At 38.0% G+C, this 19,650-nt stretch overlaps 1 protein-coding gene across 1 annotated transcript; it reads right to left on the bottom strand.

Moving 5' to 3' along the window:
• Window positions 1-3,396: 3,396 nt before the first annotated feature.
• Window positions 3,397-19,387, bottom strand: Uba3 (Ubiquitin-like activating enzyme 3). The gene is made up of 10 exons (XM_071685143.1): window positions 19,268-19,387; window positions 18,134-18,280; window positions 17,477-17,678; window positions 15,004-15,151; window positions 14,126-14,242; window positions 12,861-13,044; window positions 11,238-11,443; window positions 7,834-7,938; window positions 6,854-6,968; window positions 3,397-4,049 (listed from the first exon to the last, which is right to left on the bottom strand). The coding sequence occupies exons 2-10, from the start codon at window positions 18,270-18,272 to the stop codon at window positions 3,961-3,963; spliced, it is 1,305 nt and encodes a 434-aa protein (XP_071541244.1). The 5' UTR covers window positions 18,273-18,280; window positions 19,268-19,387; the 3' UTR covers window positions 3,397-3,960.
• Window positions 19,388-19,650: the final 263 nt, after the last annotated feature.

Raw genomic sequence — 19,650 nt, 5'->3', positions numbered from 1 at the left:
TATTGATTTGGAGTCGTTGTTCGTTGCTAAGGAGCTCAGGATTGTATGCAGTTGTGAGGCTCAGAGCACGTGATTTTTTCTTATCTTCCAGGCCTTATCAATGCATAGGGTGTGGCTGGTAGTATTCTGTCACATCTGGAGAGATAAGAGTAAGCAATGGAAAGTAACGGTTTCCGACACAATGGGTGATGGAGGATGTTACTTTGGACTGACGCTCTCTTGGTTATATTAATTACTTTTGGTTCCTTGGATTGAGATCGGCTCTTTTTTTTTCGTCGTATATATCAGATGTCTTACAAAAGATCCATATTACGAATACAAAAAGACCTAATAGTGGAATAAAACAAACCAAGTTTTGATTAATCATTGCAGTCGCAAAAGTGCCACTATGACAAATATTTAAAGATATTTTGACAATATTGAACTCGTTTGCCCATGACCTTCCAGATGGAGATAAGGCCCCATAGTCCATAGTCTACCAGCTTAATATAATTCCATACCCATAAACTCGGGCCATTCATTACATGTCAGTTCGTTTAATCAAATACCATGTTATAATCATTGACGTTATTTTATCTACCGATGCATAAATGCCACTAACAATTCAGTGTTACGATTTCTTACAAAATTTTTCAAGAAACCATGTTGTCCACACGTCTTCTACCTCGCATATATTATATTGACTAATTTCCCATTTCATATTCATTATAGATGTAACAAATTAGAAAGAAAAAATACAGAAAGTTCTAGTACTCTATGATTTTGGATTTCAGTTTTGTCAATATAATTATTCATTTTAGAATAAGGGAGCAAAAAAATCCTGCCCTCATATTTGATACTTGTAGAAAGTGAGTGCACAGGGCAAGAGCAGGGTTTAGCAATCTTTCCCTATCATATTATCATTTTCTAAAAGTAGAAACAGGAGAGGGAGGATTTTTTTCTTAAAGGTTCACTTCCTAATGCTACCAACTTAGGGAGGAAAAGGTGAGCAAGGAAGAAAGAGAGAATATATTAATAACTTATCGTGATGAGAGGGCAAAACTACACTTCCGTGTATTTTCAACAATGAAGATTTACTGAAACGAGGTCTCACCGATAGTAACAGATTCTTATTGTAGAGATCTTTCGCATACTAGTAGTAGTCCAGTTTATGCTTGAATTAAAGAAAGTAACATTTGAAACCTGATTCTGGTGGGCCAAGTAACACGGATATATATTTACTTTTATTTAAAGATACTTTTACATTTAATGTATTGTGAGGTTAATTCATCTGTCCAGTACGACATTATCTACTGTAACTGTTATGACATGAATTTCTCAGAAGACTCACTAAATATCTTTATCTTATGTCCATTGTGAATGATCGTACTATTTTCATTTCTTTTTTGTTATCAATCTGAAATACACTCTATGATCCCCTTGACAATAAGATTTTGGAGAACATTTAATAAAATCGTCCAAATGCCTCTCTCTTCTCTTTCACTAATACTCTTACTTCTTCATCCCACCACTCACTACCCTTTCTAATCAACCCATCTCCCACTCTTCTCATGCCACAAGCATCTTTTGCACAATCCATCACTGATTCCCTAAATACATCCCATTCCACCCCCACTCCCCTTACTTCCATTGTTCTCACCTTTTTCCATTCTGTACTCAGTCTCTCCTGGTACTTCCTCACACAAGTCTCCTTCCCAAGCTCACTTACTCTCACCACCCTCTTCACCCCAACATTCACTCTTCTTTTCTGAAAACCCATACAAATCTTCACCTTAGCCTCCACAAGATAATGATCAGACATCCCTCCAGTTGCACCTCTCAGCACATTAACATCCAAAAGTCTCTCTTTCGCGCGCCTGTCAATTAACACGTAATCCAATAACGCTCTCTGGCTGATGATACAGCGCTGGTGGCTGATTCATGTGAGAAACTGCAGAAGCTGGTGACTGAGTTTGGTAAAGTGTGTGAAAGAAGAAAGTTAAGAGTAAATGTGAATAAGAGCAAGGTTATTAGGTACAGTAGGGTTGAGGGTCAAGTCAATTGGGAGGTGAGTTTGAATGGAGAAAAACTGGAGGAAGTAAAGTGTTTTAGATATCTGGGAGTGGATCTGGCAGCGGATGGAACCATGGAATCGGAAGTGGATCATAGGATGGGGGAGGGGGCGAAAATTCTGGGAGCCTTGAAGAATGTGTGGAAGTCGAGAACATTATCTCGGAAAGCAAAAATGGGTATGTTTGAAGGAATAGTGGTTCCAACAATGTTGTATGGTTGTGAGGCGTGGGCTATGGATAGAGTGGTGCGCAAGAGGATGGATGTGCTGGAAATGAGATGTTTGAGGACAATGTGTGGTGTGAGGTGGTTTGATCGAGTAAGTAACGTAAGGGTAAGAGAGATGTGTGGAAATAAAAAGAGCGTGGTTGAGAGAGCAGAAGAGGGTGTTTTGAAATGGTTTGGGCACATGGAGAGAATGAGTGAGGAAAGATTGACCAAGAGGATATATGTGTCGGAGGTGGAGGGAACGAGGAGAAGAGGGAGACCAAATTGGAGGTGGAAGGATGGAGTGAAAAAGATTTTGTGTGATCGGGGCCTGAACATGCAGGAGGGTGAAAGGAGGGCAAGGAATAGAGTGAATTGGAGCGATGTGGTATACCGGGGCTGACGTGCTGTCAGTGGATTGAATCAAGGCATGTGAAGCGTCTGGGGTAAACCATGGAAAGCTGTGTAGGTATGTATATTTGCGTGTGTGGACGTATGTATATACATGTGTATGGGGGTGGGTTGGGCCATTTCTTTCGTCTGTTTCCTTGCGCTACCTCGCAAACGCGGGAGACAGCAAAAAAAAAAAAAAAAAAAAAAAAATAAAATAAAATATATGAAATTCACTAAACTTCAAATGATGGGTCTACAGTTAAATATCAGTAAAAAGTGTTTATCACATAGAATTGTCCAAGAGTTTCAGTGTATGTTGGGGGGAAAAAATAGAAACAAATGTTCCATTCAATGTTATGAAATATCTAATGTCTTGACGACAGCTTCTTAGTTCACTCAAACATCCTCAGTGCACAGCCAGTGTGCTAAAGTGAAATAGGAACTTCCAAGCTAAAATAGGTTCACCTTGCATTGCATACGGAATCGATTTAAGTGAGACTAACTCCTCCATTCTCACCTGTCCTGTGCTAAAAAATTTCAGATGAAAAACTTAATGTAAAGTACATGGTTGTTAATGTTCTTTAATACAGAACTTTAAATGATTGCAAAAGGAGGGACTTCCAAGCTGATACAGGCTCACCTCACATTGCATACCAAGTCACTTTAAGTGGGACTCATACCTCCATTCTTAACTGTTCTGAGCAAAAGAAATTTCAAAGGAAAACTGTAAATTAATGCAAAGTACACTGTTATTAATGTCCTTTAATATGGAAATTAAAAAGATTATAAACTGAAGCCAAAGGATATCAAGTATATTATAAAGTTAACAATATGATCTCAGTAGTCATGAAAAAATTATATGGGACTATAAAGAGTTGCATAAATAGTGCTAAAACTTAAACTTGTACCTGAAGTTCACTTACAGAATAATTCATACAAATGGACTTGTAATGCCAAACATGATTTTGTGTTTGTGTGCCATTAACCTACAACTTACTCAATAATCAAAGTACTCATGGAAGTACTAGCGTACGCAGTGAAGTCAGCCCAAGTTCTTTTGAAATGAAGATGAAATTTTTATAATGGTGTTCTACATCTTTTGGGATCAAAGCTCTATAATCCATCTTACCATTAATTCCAACACAATTCACGAACAAGAGATGAATGCTTATATAAGGTAAACCATGCTACCTTACACGGTACAGTATATATGACAATTATGATTATTATATAATAATTTAGGATAGCAAATCATGATAAATAATTCATAATTCAATACGTCTCACACTAACTTTGCTTCAGAGAGACATATTAAGTCTTAACTTTGATCTTGAAAAGGATTGTGGATGGATTGGTAATATCTGCTACAGCAACCTCCACACCATCACACAGACCCAACTCTGAAAGATAATCAGAAATAGATACAATGAAAATATATTCACAAATACTATGCTTTACATTACAGTATAAGAAATCAAAATCTTTATCTACAGTCTTTATATTTACCTTAATCTGACCCTTCATACATGCATGTACTCCATCTGCTATGAGCCCTTAATGTGAAAAAGTAAACAGTGTATGATGCAAGAAATTTGGTGTTCACACAGTGCTGAGATATCTTGAAACAGCTTCTCATTTCCACATAGGCTTACTGGAAGGATTCACTATGTTTTCTATTTTTATTACAAATTTTTTCTACTGAGTTTCCCAAACAATTGCTATTCTACATGATGATAACCCTTAACAGACTACTTAGGTATTAAAAAGTGGGCTGTCTTCAAACTACCAACCTTTCAAATACTGTTTCCTTAAATCTATCTATCCATCTATCTATATCTCTGATACATGTTCCCTCCAGGAAATCCCATTCAGGGGTGGACACAGCAAAAAAAACTTCACTTATCCCTGTCTTTACATGCCTCCCTTACGTAACTATTCCATGCATTATTCCACGATTTCTCTCTCTCCAGTACTCTACCCTATTTGCCCATATCACAGGTGGTCTTCCACTCAAACCAACCCCTTTAATTGTACTATCATACACTCCTTGTAAACTCCCAGTCTTGTATTCCCTGCCATACCACATCTCTCATACATCCTTTTGTTTCTTTATTCACTCCATCTACCATATGTTCTTTTCTAATGATTAATTTCCACAGCCTGGATTCTTGACCTCACCTCTGTGCCTCATTCCATGTCCATGTTTCAATTGCGTAGGACAGGGTTGGGAGGACTATGCTGTTCCTTAATTCTCTCTTCATTTCCATATGTACACCTCTATCCTTCATTATTCTATTAAGGGACCCAATGACTCTTCTACCCCATACTCCTCTCTTCCTTATCTCTCCTTCCATAACAACAAACTTACCCAAAACAGCTCCCAGATACTTGAATTCCTGTACTTCTTCCAGTCTTTTCCCCCCCATATCCACAGCACAATTTAGTACACTTTCTTCTTTCACTCTGTATGGTTTTACAAAATCTATACTTTCACTGTTTCCTTTTAAACACCATTACTTTACTTTTACTTGCATTTACCTTCAATCTCCTATGCTTACACACATCATAAAACACACAACCTTCTGCAACTCCTCTTCACTCTTAGCAAACAACACAGTATCATCCTCAAACAGGCTTGCCAGTAGCCACCATATCCCACCCCCACACTCCATCTCTGCACCCATCTTCCCTAGTTTTGCTTTCATCTCCCTTATCTCTCCATCCATGTGTATATATTAAAAAGCCATGGTAACATTACATAGCCTTGCCTCACACCTACACAGCTGTATCCCAAAACTTTCCCTCAGCTCTCCATCCACTCTTACACATCTTAAGCATCTTTTGAAAGCCCTGCAGTAGGGAACTGCCACTGGCAACTATGGAAAAATGCATTAAAAACTGAATTCATATCAAGGAAATGCAAATGCAAAATTTTTATATTTACATTTTGTATTTATATTTGATACTGATTTTCTTCAACAGATATTAGGCATTTACAGTGTCACTGATCCATTTCACAATAACTTGTGCACAGTTAGTGGTATCAGCAAGTCCAGTTCCCTCTGATATTATATATTTTTCTATAATTATCACTGCTTATTACCTTCAGAATCACACTCATTTCTCTGTCAATGAAAACTGTGTACTTATCATCACTTTCACTTATTTCGTTAGTACTAATACTTCACTCTGTAGTCTGTTTATATTAACTGATAAATATCCATTTCGTCATTCATTCTGTATTACATTTTAACTTATTATCTGTGCAACTTTCACTTTAATAGCATTTAAAAGTGTTGGTTGGTTAATTGGTTATTTGGGCTTTAGTACCTATTAACTGTCAGTGTCATTACAGCCATCAGTCAAATTATAACCCATAATAGAAAATCTTGAAAACCCTCACCTGCCCTCTGCATACATGGCCCTTGAATGAGCACAGACCTTTATTTTGCATTAAACATCACTACTATTCTTACTATTAATGAAACAATTCCTCATGCTTTCATAAAATGGGATCTACACTCTATACCAACTCAACTCCCAGTTTTACACCTTTGTACCCATGCTATCACTAGCACTTAACACCCATTTTACTTTAGTGGTAATGCTGAAAAGCTTGTAAGCCTTGACTGTAAAATCATAGAATTATCAGCAAAAATGCTGCTGTACACAACAAAGGAATATTTATTACCAGAAATCCATCCCAATAGGTCCCTGCATACCAACATTTCGTATGCCAGTAAAATAATGAAGGCCTGGCTAAAGTTGGCCTGATAAATGAATAATGAGAATCAATCCAAGTAAGTGCAAGATAAGGAGGATGGGATAGAGCTGAAGAAGGCCTTGATATCATTATTTTCTAGCCAGAAATAAATTACAAAATCAAGTTATATAAAGAGGCTTGTGTTCATTATCATCCAATGACAAACAATACCTTTCAGTACATCCCTGATCACTCAACTTCAAGCCACAGATGATTCAAATGGATGATGATTCCTGTAAAATGGATGATCTGTGGCTCGCATATACTTGCAGGAATTCTAGGCTGTCTCGTGTTATGGTCTATGGTAATATTGCAAGTGAACGGTTATTACCAGTCATTTAGATAAAATATACTCTTAGACTTCTTGAAAATGAGGAAATTAATGGAAAAATCGGTCTGGAAAATGATGTATGGTTCTTTTTCAGAAATTCTTGTACATACCTTCTACTGTCTTTTTGAGATTAGGCCGCAATTTTTCTTCAATAGATGCAGGTGAGTGGAGGTACAAAGATTTGGTTCGTCCATCTATCATTGCTTGGAGTCCAGGGCTTTTCATCTGTTAGTTAATAGGCGTGAACAATAAGCACGACAAAATATTACATACCAGCATACAAACTTCTGAATCTAACTGTGTTTATATATACTTGCACTGAAAGCAGACACTATTTGATACCATATACAAACAAAGAAAAAGCCATCTAAAGGATAACAAATCACATGTTTGTATTACTATGGACCCCCCAAAAGCAAATATTTGAAGTTATCAGTGCCCAATAGCTATTTATGACAAAGGTTTATGGAGAAAGCATTTAATGGAAATACTATCAAGGATGCTTACAAAACCAAATCCTCAACTCTGCCCTCCTCTTGATTTCATAAGTTATCAGCTGAAACTATGTCAGTTACATGATTACAGTAATACTCATCAACTTATAGCTTCCACCAAGGTGTTCTAAGTTTAATGTCTTGAGTTTACTATCCTTCTATCTGTTGTCCATCCATCCTTCTCAGTGGATTTTGACTGACCCAACATAAGGATTTGTACCGGATACACCTCTGATGTCAATGATGAGCAAAAACTTCAAATACAAATGAAGTAAGAAGGCACTTCACTGGCCTAAATAAGCATCAGTCCTAATATGGGAATATTTCTTTACTGCATTTCTGTAGTTTAAGGGCAACTATGAAGTAAACCTTCAGCTTAGCAGAGAGAATCACCAGAATTTATCCCATGATAGTGTAAATGGCATTTGCCCATCAAGTAACCATTCATCTCATGGACTGTCATGCCATCTCAGCTAACATAAAAGGAAGTGTTTACTTAACTTCTCTCTCCTGGCATTACAATCAATAATGACATGTTAAGTACATAACTGGCAAAAATTCTTTCTCCCTGGTATTAATTATATCCAGTTCCATACCTGATACTGGAGTGACTCTGTTAGTTTCTGTATAATATCCTGCAACTTGTCTGATAACTGAACTTCAAGTTCCTGGGGTATCTGACTGCATGCTACACAGTCTTCCTGCAACAAAGATAAAATCATGAGACTTTAGTCATAAAATCCTGATTGCCTTGTACATTCTAACATTGTTTTCTTAAAATGAAAAAAAATTAGTACGATTTTTTTTTTCTCCAAAAACTGGGTACATCCTGAAAGTCTCATTTGAGCCTAAGGGAAAGCAGCAAAAGTAATTCCAAAAAGATTTAACATCATAAAATACACATATTTCAATCTGAACAATCAAAAATCTGCTGCAGAGAAAGAATCACATATGAGGATGAGAATATGAATACTACTCTCCTAATAACCATTTGTTCTTTACCCATTTATATGAGGCAGGTTTGTCGTACATAGTTTCAGGCATATCAATTATGCCGAAGTCTACATGTACCAGAAATAGCATATCAATCATGCTGAAGTCTACATGTACCAGAAATATAAGTGTTTTTTCTGGAAGGCCCCTATTTCCGAACTTAACCCCACACCTACTACAGATGCATATTTACATGAGCTGAACAACTCTTAGACATAAATCTATACATAAAATTTTAAGAGGCTCCTGCAGCACTCATGGAGCAGGTTACATCCATAAGGCAGAACCATAAGTTATAAAGTGTTATGATGAATGAATGTCTAAGTGGGGATGATGCAGGGCAACTGGGTACTGTTTGCTGTCTTCATTGTGGTAGTTGCATCATGGGGCATGTAAAGTTTTGGGATGTGTAGAAATTGTGTTTGTGGTGTTGTAGGGATGGGTGATGTCCAAAGTATAAATGAGAAAGTGACTCATGTTTGTCTAAGGAGTTTGGGATGTGTTGATGTATGTATGTCTGGTGGGGTGGAATTTAAGGCCGAGTTGGGAGAGTGGCTATTTAGCACTTGTCAGGTTATTTCAAAGAGAATATGTGTGTCAGAAGTGGAGGAGACCACACTACAGATGGAAGGATGGAGAGAAAAAGATTTTGAGAGTTCACAGACAGAACATACAGGAGGGTGAAAAGTATGCACTGGATAGAGTGAATGAGCAATGTGGTATACATATATATATATATATTTTTTTTTTTTTATACTTTGTCGCTGTCTCCCGCGTTTGCGAGGTAGCGCAAGGAAACAGACGAAAGAAATGGCCCAACCCCCCCCCCATACACATGCATATACACACGTCCACACACGCAAATACACACCTAAACAGCTTTCCATGGTTTACCCCAGACGCTTCACATGCCTTGATTCAATCCACTGACAGCACGTCAACCCCGGTATACCACATCGCTCCAATTCACTCTATTCCTTGCCCTCCTTTCACCCTCCTGCATGTTCAGGCCCCGATCACACAAAATCTCTTTCACTCCATCTTTCCACCTCCAATTTGGTCTCCCTCTTCTCCTTGCTCCCTCCACCTCCGACACATATATCCTCTTGGTCAATCTTTCCTCACTCATCCTCTCCATGTGCCCAAACCACTTCAAAACACCCTCTTCTGCTCTCTCAACCACGCTCTTTTTATTTCCACACATCTCTCTTACCCTTACGTTACTCACTCGATCAAACCACCTCACACCACACATTGTCCTCAAACATCTCATTTCCAGCACATCCATCCTCCTGCGCACAACTGTATCCATAGCCCACGCCTCGCAACCATACAACATTGTTGGAACCACTATTCCTTCAAACATACCCATTTTTGCTTTCCGAGATAATGTTCTCGACTTCCACACATTCTTCAAGGCCCCCAGAATTTTCGCCCCCTCCCCCACCCTATGATCCACTTCCGCTTCCATGGTTCCATCCGCTGCCAGATCCACTCCCAGATATCTAAAACACTTCACTTCCTCCAGTTTTTCTCCATTCAAACTCACCTCCCAATTGACTTGACCCTCAACCCTACTGTACCTAATAACCTTGCTCTTATTCACATTTACTCTTAACTTTCTTCTTCCACACACTTTACCAAACTCAGTCACCAGCTTCTGCAGTTTCTCACAAGAATCACCCACCAGCGCTGTATCATCAGCGAACAACAACTGACTCACTTCCCAAGCTCTCTCATCCCCAACAGACTTCATACTTGCCCCTCTTTCCAAAACTCTTGCATTTACCTCCCTAACAACCCCATCCATAAACAAATTAAACAACCATGGAGACATCACACACCCCTGCCGCAAACCTACATTCACTGAGAACCAATCACTTTCCTCTCTTCCTACACGTACACATGCCTTACATCCTCAATAAAAACTTTTCACTGCTTCTAACAACTTTCCTCCCACACCATATATTCTTAATACCTTCCACAGAGCATCTCTATCAACTCTATCATATGCCTTCTCCAGATCCATAAATGCTACATACAAATCCATTTGCTTTTCTAAGTATTTCTCACATACATTCTTCAAAGCAAATACCTGATCCACACATCCTCTACCACTTCTGAAACCACACTGCTCTTCCCCAATCTGATGCTCTGTACATGCCTTGACCCTCTCAATCAATACCCTCCCATATAATTTACCAGGAATACTCAACAAACTTATACCTCTGTAATTTGAGCACTCACTCTTATCCCCTTTGCCTTTGTACAATGGCACTATGCACGCATTCCGCCAATCCTCAGGCACCTCACCATGAGTCATACATACATTAAATAACCTTACCAACCAGTCAACAATACAGTCACCCCCTTTTTTAATAAATTCCACTGCAATACCATCCAAACCTGCTGCCTTGCCGGCTTTCATCTTCCGCAAAGCTTTCACTACCTCTTCTCTGTTTACCAAATCATTTTCCCTAATATATATATATTATGTATATAGACTGTAAAATGTAAATGAGATGGCCTTGATTAAGGCCTTCAGTTACCTGTGCTGTTTATGCTAAAAAAAAAAAGGGCATGTTGTATACAAAACAATTACAATTACAATACATTTAAGGAAAAATGGGAACCCCCACAAAAGAGTAAAAGGGTTATCAATTAACTTGAAGAAAATGAGATTAAAAACATTGTCAACTTATCATTGAAGATGATAAGTTGACAAGCAAGCTTTGGATATGGGCTACATATGTAAATGATGTTGGGTACAGATATGAAGTGACTTCACCTGAATGTGGTTAATACCATGAGCAAGAAGTCACCTTCGAAAAGGCTGTATCAGTCAGCTGGTGGAAAAAAAATTACAGAATAGAGGAACTACCTTTCCCAAATTAAGCCACTTTACTCTTCTACATGAGGGTAATTTCGATGCTGCAGGAGCCCCCCAAAAATGGGTCCCAGGATTACATGATAATAGTGAACATCAGAAAAAAGGGTCCTGACCAACCTTTTTCTCCTGCTCATAGGTGTACGTATAAATACCATCTATGTCATTGAATACGCAATAATTATTCATGGGTGTACAGGCTGAGGTAGCTAACTTGAACACTTCAGAAGCACACGCAGCAGCAATGACAGCATTAGTGGAAGCCACAGCTGGAATGATTCTCTTCACCACTCCTTGTGTTAGTCTATAAGTTACACCACTTATACCTGTAAGGAAATTAAAGTCTGAGTTCTAAGAGACTTATTTCTGAAGCTAAGCACGTAAGACTGAGAATACCATTGGTCCTCATCCCCAACCAAAACTCAATGTTAAGCAAACCCTCAAAAAATGAAGCATAATGGTATACACTTTAAAAAAAAGTGTTAATACTGGACCAGTTTTTATACTAAACAAAACCACAAACAGATGGTCCAAGCAACCAAGGGCTATTGTTTCTGAACAGTCTGAAAACATAATCATCATTATTACTGTGTGGCCATTGGCAACTAAATGGTGGGCCATCTGGATAACTGTCTTTCTCTACACCTCAAAACTTTGGAACTTTCAATCCTCTCATGTCTTTCCCAATAACTATGACCCAGAACATTTTAAAAGACAGGTTTTTCACTTCCTCCCAAAGCCAGAAATACTTTCTCTTGTCTCTTCTTTTTCCTTTTCATTAACCTCTTTATATTTCAATTAAGGCCCAGCCTTGATGTGGACTTCTGTCTGCAACTCGGCCCTCCAAAGTAAAAAAGAAATGATTCAAAACATCCTGATCAATCCATAATCTCTAATTCTGCAGCATAGCTACACAATTTCACTTAAACATAAGTTAATTTGATCACTTTCTCATAGATTTTCCATAACTCAGAATATCACCCACAAACCCCTTTAAATGCCAACTGCATCAATGTCATAGCACCAACTGAACTTATATAAATTCTTGTTTAAATTTCCTTACGAAGATTACAACCTTTACTCGGATGATGCATTAATCTCTCCTAAGTGCACACCATGAATAAATGCTAAGAATTGAGGTATGTGTCCCCTTTACCACTATCTGTTCTTCCAATCCATGGTTCAATCCTTCTCGGGCCATTTGGACAAGAGACCTGGCAGTTTGGATCTGGAAAAACCCTTTACCCTTCAGTTCAATAAAAGTTCAAGAAAGGTCTTATCTCTACAGCAACAATTTCTTTCTTTTTTTCAATCTGGCCTATATCAATATGACTGTCACTTCCCTATATCAGAATTGGAAGAAACACATTTTCATGAAAACTTCCTGTACACTTTCCAATTAAATTTTTTTTCCATTCACCATAGCTTTCAGTGCAACTTCAATTTTTCACTTTTGCATGCCTCTAATTTCAAGTTCAACATTCTCACTACCTAGCTAACTGAACCTTGTTCATGAATTTTTACACTCATTCGTAACCCACTATGAAAAGTGATAACACGGTGTCATCATCCATCCTTTTCAATGATTAATAACAGTGTATAAGACAAGTCTGGGAAAATGCCTGATATGAAGGATAAAGTTTGCAAGATATGGTAAAGTATTTCAAATTAATTTACAAAGATAAGATAAATACCAGAACACATAAAGGAAATAAAAATGTATATTTGGTACATATGACTTACCATACTCGGCTGCTCTTTTCTGAGCTTTCTCAAAAATCCAACTGATATGCTGTGGGTCATCACCATCAATGGGCAAGTCTTCACCAAATGGATTTTCTTTGGGCCACAAAAGAATACGAACATACTCTATACAATGTTCTGGCAAACGAGGTGTATGGGCAATAGTACAAAGTGGAAAGTTTACCTGTAAAAGATTGAATACATTTGTATTACAAACCAATATGCTCCCTTCATCTAATCCCACCAAAATGAGTCTGATAAAAGCAACTAATAGTGAACCAACATGAATTTGCAAAGATCAGTACTTTTGGATTATACATCTGAATGTATGAATGGATGGATGTGTAACAGAGCCACATGTTTTAACTTGATCTCATAGGGATAAAATCAATTTTCTTAACAAATCTGCTCAAAATCCAACAGGATTCAGCAAGGACAGTTACAGCAAACTAAAGATCAGAACATGTTAGTCAACATATAAACAGATATGCAATTCAATTTTCATATATGAATTAAAGGTCAATAATATGAATAATCAAATAAAGTCCAATAATATTCAAACCATGGTTAAACAAAGCAAGTAAATAAACTAAAGTCTAGGAAATATGTGAAGGCAACTGCATGGATGTGCTGTTCAACTAGACTTTACATGTGAGCAAAGGATTCATAAAATTAATTGCAAATATAGGCAAAAATCCAACATAATCTTTTAAGGAGAGGGACTGAAGCTAAAATATGGGGATATGGGAGATAGAATACTTCCCACGTATTCCCTGCGTGTCGTAGAAGGCGACTAAAAGGGAGGGAGCGGGGGGCTGGAAATCCTCCTCTCCTGTTTTTAATTTTCCAAAAGAAGGAACAGAAAAGTGGGCTAAGTGAGGATATTCCCTCTAAGGCTCAGTCCTCTGTTCTTAATGCTACCTCGCTAATGTGGGAAATGGTGAATATGAAAAAAAAAAAAATGAAAGTGTGGTTTACCTTTAAACATTAACTGAACTCAATAAGAATGAGTTGGGTTATTGTAATGTTTGTTTCTGCTTCTAGGCAGCTAAGCTTTGAAACTCTATCCCTTTTCATATTTTTACAAACAGCTATGACATGCCTCATTTTAAAAGTTGGGTACTACACTTCCTAGAGAACTTGTACATTATTCTTCTTTCTCCTTACATTTCTATTTTTTTTAGCCCTTATCAATGGGGACTTTCATTCCCCAAGATACTAGAAATTCTATGTTTTCATATGGTTATTAAAATAGTGATTCTCACCTGTGGGGGAAAGAGGTCAAGTGTACATTCAATGCAGGATGTAAGGCCAGGAAGAACAACTCTGACATTGCCTTTGAAGCCCTCTGTCCCACCATCAACTAATGGGATCACTGAACTCTGAAAGTATGTTTTCATACATGAAACTTAAGACATTATCAGTAACAATTTGAAGAACACAGACTTCATACAAAATAGCTCAAAGTACACTGGAAAGTGATACCCAACCATTGAACCAGGTGTACACCAAGCATCATGCTGAATACTATGAACTTATTAATCCATACATTAAGTCTCCCTGACTGCAGAAAGATTAGTTATTTTGCTCTGCACCACCAGTAGAGTACTGACAACTTACTCCAGATCATTAGGAATAGAAATTTCTTCATATCTGTGACAGAAAACTTGAGCCATTCTTTGCTGTGTTAGGTGAAGCCTATTAATCCTTAAACTGCTCTCTTCATCTTCTGTCAAACCTTACATTCCTGCTCCTATTGTCACATGACAATTTAAATTTTCCTCTCTCTGATTAAAATTCAAGCTTTCACATATGACTGAAATATGTCACTAGCAGCCTACCACCACAACTGGAAAAAAAGTATATGCATTGCAGTCTCTCGCATAACATCACAGAGTCCTCATGTAATGTCATGTGGGAGTGATGTCATATGCATTCCTTCACTATGTAGTAAGTTCTGAACAAAAGAAAAAATTTCTGTGGTACTTTTATTGGTATTTCTGGTGAAAAGCATATTATTTGTAGTTCTTTTCAAGCACACAGCATTCAAGCACAAAACATTTACAATATGTAAAACTATACAAAATATGTAAAAATTATTAAAAACATAGTCATGAAGTGTTATAAATACATTCCAACTTACTTGGTCCAGCATGCCATCTTCATAACTCAGAAGAGAAATTAACATTCCATTGATCCATCTTCGGGCAAGAATAGAGTCTAAGCCACAAACTACTAGGTGAAAACTCCGGTAGAATTCACCATCAAAGTCCTGGATCTTGTTGTAATAGCTGATACTCTTGTTAAGGAAATAATTTGATATGAACAATACGTAGCACTACATTTTCATCTTACTTATCAATTATTGTTTTAGATTCAAAACAATTATAAGCAACTAGATGCTGTAAATAAATATGAAATTTAGTAACACACTGTAGTACAGCAGTACCTCTAAAGAAAGATCTGATTCTTCAGATAAGGAAACTAACAGGTCATAAATGAATCCTGTTCTTTTTTACTTTTCATCCACAATCAAATAGCAAGGACTTTCTTCATTTAAAAGTTACAGGACATAAGACTATATACCAAATATCTTCTTTCACTCACTTTACCAAACTCAGTCACCAGCTTCTGCAGTTTCTCACATGAATCAGCCACCAGCGCTGTATCATCAGCGAACAACAACTGACTCTCTTCCCAAGCTCTCTCATCCCCAACAGACTGCATACTTGCCGCTCTTTCCAAAACTCTTGCATTCACCTCCCTAACAACCCCATCCATAAACAAATTAAACAACCATGGAGACATCACACACCCCTGCCGCAAACCTACATTCACTGAGAACAAATCACTTTCCTCTCTTCCTACACGTGCACATGCCTTACATCCTCGATAAAAACTTTTCACTGCTTCTAACAACTTGCCTCCCACACCGTATATTCTTAATACCTTCAGCAGAGCATCTCTATCAACTCTATCATATGCCTTCTCCAGATCCATAAATGCTACATACAAATCCATTTGTTTTTCTAAGTATTTCTCGCATATATTCTTCAAAGCAAACACCTGATCCACACATCCTCTACCACTTCTGAAACCACACTGCTCTTCCCCAATTTGATGCTCTGTACATGCCTTCACCCTCTCAATCAATACCCTCCCATATAATTTACCAGGAATACTCAACAAACTTATACCTCTTTAATTTGAGCACTCACTCTTATGCCCCTTGCCTTTGTACAATGGCACTATGCAAGCATTCCGCCAATCCTCAGGCACCTCACCATGAATCATACATACATTAAATAACCTTACCAACCTACCATGAATCACACATACATTAAATAACCTTACCAACCAGTCAACAATACAGTCACCCCCTTTTTTAATAAATTCCACGACAATACCATCCAAACCTGCTGCCTTGCCGGCTTTCATCTTCCGCAAAGCTTTTACTACCTCTTCTCTGTTTACCAAATCATTTTCCCTAACCCTCTCACTTTGCACACCACCTTGACCAAAACACCCTATATCTGCCACTCTATCATCACACACATTCAACAAACCTTCAAAATACTCACTCCATCTCCTTCTCACATCACCACTACTTGTTATCACCTCCCCATTAGCCCCCTTCACTTAAGTTCCCATTTGCTCCCTTGTCTTACACACTTTATTTACCTCCTTCCAGAACATCTTTTTATTCTCCCTAAAATTTAATGATCACTCTCTCACCCCAACTCTCATTTGCCCTCTTTTTCACCTCTTGCACCTTTCTCTTGACCTCCTGCCTCTTTCTTTTATACATCTCCCACTCATTTGCATTTTTTCCTGCAAAAATCGTCCAAATGCCTCTTTCTTCTCTTTCACTAATAATCTTACTTCTTCATCCCACCACTCACTACCCTTTCTAATGAACCCACCTCCCACGCTTCTCATGCCACAAGCATCTTTTGTGCAAGCCATCACTGCTTCCCTAAATACATCCCATTCCTCCCCCACTCCCCTTACCTCCTTTGTTCTCACCTTTTTCCATTCTGTACTCAGTCTCTCCTGGTACTTCCTCACACAAGTCTCCTTCCCAAGCTCATTTACTCTCACCACCCTCTTCACCCCAACATTCTCTCTTCTTTTCTGAAAACCCACACAAATCTTCACCTTCACCTCCACAAGATAATGATCAGACATCCCTCCAGTTGCAGCTCGAGACTGAGTGTGAACGAATGGGGCCTTTGTTGTCTTTTCTTAGCGCTACCTCGCACACATGAGGGGGGAGGGGGATGTTATTCCATGTGTGGCGAGGTGGCGATAGCAATAAATAAAGGCAGACAGTATGAATTATGTACATGTGTATATATGTATATGTCTGTGTGTGTGTGTGTGTGTGTATATATATGTGTACATTAAGATGTATAGGTATGTATATTTGCGTGTGTGGACATGTATGTATATACATGTGTATGGGGGTGGGTTGGGCCATTTCTTTCATCTGTTTCCTTGCGCTCTCGAAAACGCGGGAGACAGCGACAAAGCAAAATAAAATAAATAAAATAAAAATAGCTTGTGAAACTGAAAGCAATAAGTTTAACTTGTTCTGATGGTGTATTTAAGGATACGGAGTGACTTGACACCCTTGTATTCGCTGGTTAATAAACTCTGCAGCAACTTCGGCCTTGGAGCGACCAATGTCCTTCTTCCGAAACAAGAACTGACGATTTAAATTAGACAAATCAATGTTATCCATGTCAATCACATGAAGGTTTGTGAAGCCCATCAGTGCAAGGTCCTTCAGCAGCTCACATCCCAACCCTCCAGCTCCTGTGATGGAAAAGTGGTAAAATAGTCAAAATTCATTTTCTGACATGTAAGAAATTATCAGTAAAATTAACAAAATAAAGTTAATTCAAAATATGAATAAATTCAGTTAAATTCTGAAAGAGTACAAAAAAAGATGGATCATGAAATAGGACAAGACGGTGATGGATCACAAAATGTGTACTGTAAGTGGGCTGAATCAAGACATATGAGGCTGTTAAGGAAAGCCATTCAATAGTCTTGGGGGCTTGGTTGCAGGTAGTGGGTTGTTTTGGTGCATTATACATGACAGTTAAAGAAGGGTTGTAAGCAAATGAAGTTGTTCATCTTTTCCAGGTACTACCTCAAGATTAGATGAAGCAATGTAATCAACTCAAACCTTGCAGCACTGACACCTACATGTAAATCAAACTGCTTAAAGAGAAACTCATTATAAAATAATGAACATATCAACTTGCCAATGACTAAAACTCGTATGTTTTCTTGTAGCATCTTGAGTGTTTCTGAGGATGGTTCAAAGTCCGGGTGGGTGAAGGGTCCAGGCCTTTCTAACAGTTTACGTACTTCACTCCATCTCTCTCCCCAGTCCATCATCATCCTCTTACCTTCAAAAAAGAAAATACATCTTCTTAGGCAGGAGCTGAAATGAACTGAAATGTATCTAAGAAGACCTAATGTAGGATGCCAGGGAAATCTTTGTATGATCTTAGAATTTCATAATGTGAAGTTTTGCAACACAAGCAGTGTGTTATTTCGAGTTCAAACTATTTTAATCGTAAACTACAAATTTCAAAATGATATTTTCTAGACTGACCCTTTTCTGCCCATCAAAATTTCCAGAGGTGGACAAATAAAGTATATGTGCATACAAGTGAGATAACACATGACCTCAATGTAGTACTGCAGTTAATGTTTAAATAAGCCAATGGAGGCAGTGGAAGGAAGGTGAAAGAGATGAAAAAAAAGGCACCGCGGAGGGTGAGCCTCATGATGCAATACTTTTTTAAATAACAATAAAAGGTAAATATTTGTTACCTGGGGAACAATGTTGAGGTTATCATTGGTTCTAACGATTTCTGTAGTGTTTACCTATCTTGATATCACTATCACAGACTTTCCCTCATCTTCATAACCCTGCCCGGTACCAACTTATCTTTGCAGGATAAAATATGAAAACCACAATCCACTACTCTTATCCTAATCTGCAAACAATATACTGTCATTGGGGAGAAAAAGTTTTCTATATTCCGAAGTAAGTTTGGTCGTGGCCCAAAGATGACACTCTACTGCTCCGTCCACATTAGACGGGATGTAAGGTGGGGTGATTGTAGGTTGTGGGTTTGTGAGTGTCTGTGGGGGGAGGGAGTTGAACACTGGCCATTAACACTAACTAACTACCAGTGAAAAGAATATATTCTGTGGGTCTCGTGGCCTCAAATAGCCTGAGTTATCAAGCAGAGACAAACGAGCTTATTAAATCAATGGAGGGGACCTTTCACACGTAAATAATCATGCACTAGGACTAGTTATTATTACTATCAATAGAATCCTAAAGGAGAATAAGACACATATCTAAACTTCCAATCCCTTACTCAGTTTAGAGCTAAAACAATCTCGTAATCAGTCGCTTCCTCTTGTCTTATGTATATAGAAGATGAAGGAGACTCGACTACCAAGACTTCTGGTTTGTTTTGTTTTTCCAGCAAGTCGCCGGCCGGATCCGTCTGCGCCAGAGATCCACTTTAAATATTGTATATTGGTAATATTATCGTCTTTTATCTTTACTATGGATCAAATAATTTTATTTTAATGATTAAACGCATGTTAGGTTTAATTTTTTCAACAAATTATTAGGTAGAAGTGAGTGTCTAATGTATGGATATATTAGTTATCCGTTCGCGATGAGAATAATCCGGCTGCCCCTGACATGCCAGACTTTGATCTAATAGGAAACATTATGAGCCAGACATTAATT

The sequence above is a fragment of the Panulirus ornatus genome, chromosome 39, assembly GCF_036320965.1.
Source record: "Panulirus ornatus isolate Po-2019 chromosome 39, ASM3632096v1, whole genome shotgun sequence".
Classification (NCBI taxonomy): domain Eukaryota; kingdom Metazoa; phylum Arthropoda; class Malacostraca; order Decapoda; family Palinuridae; genus Panulirus; species Panulirus ornatus.
The sequence above is the reverse complement of the archived record's forward strand: the minus strand, read 5'-3'. Positions and strand labels throughout refer to the sequence as shown.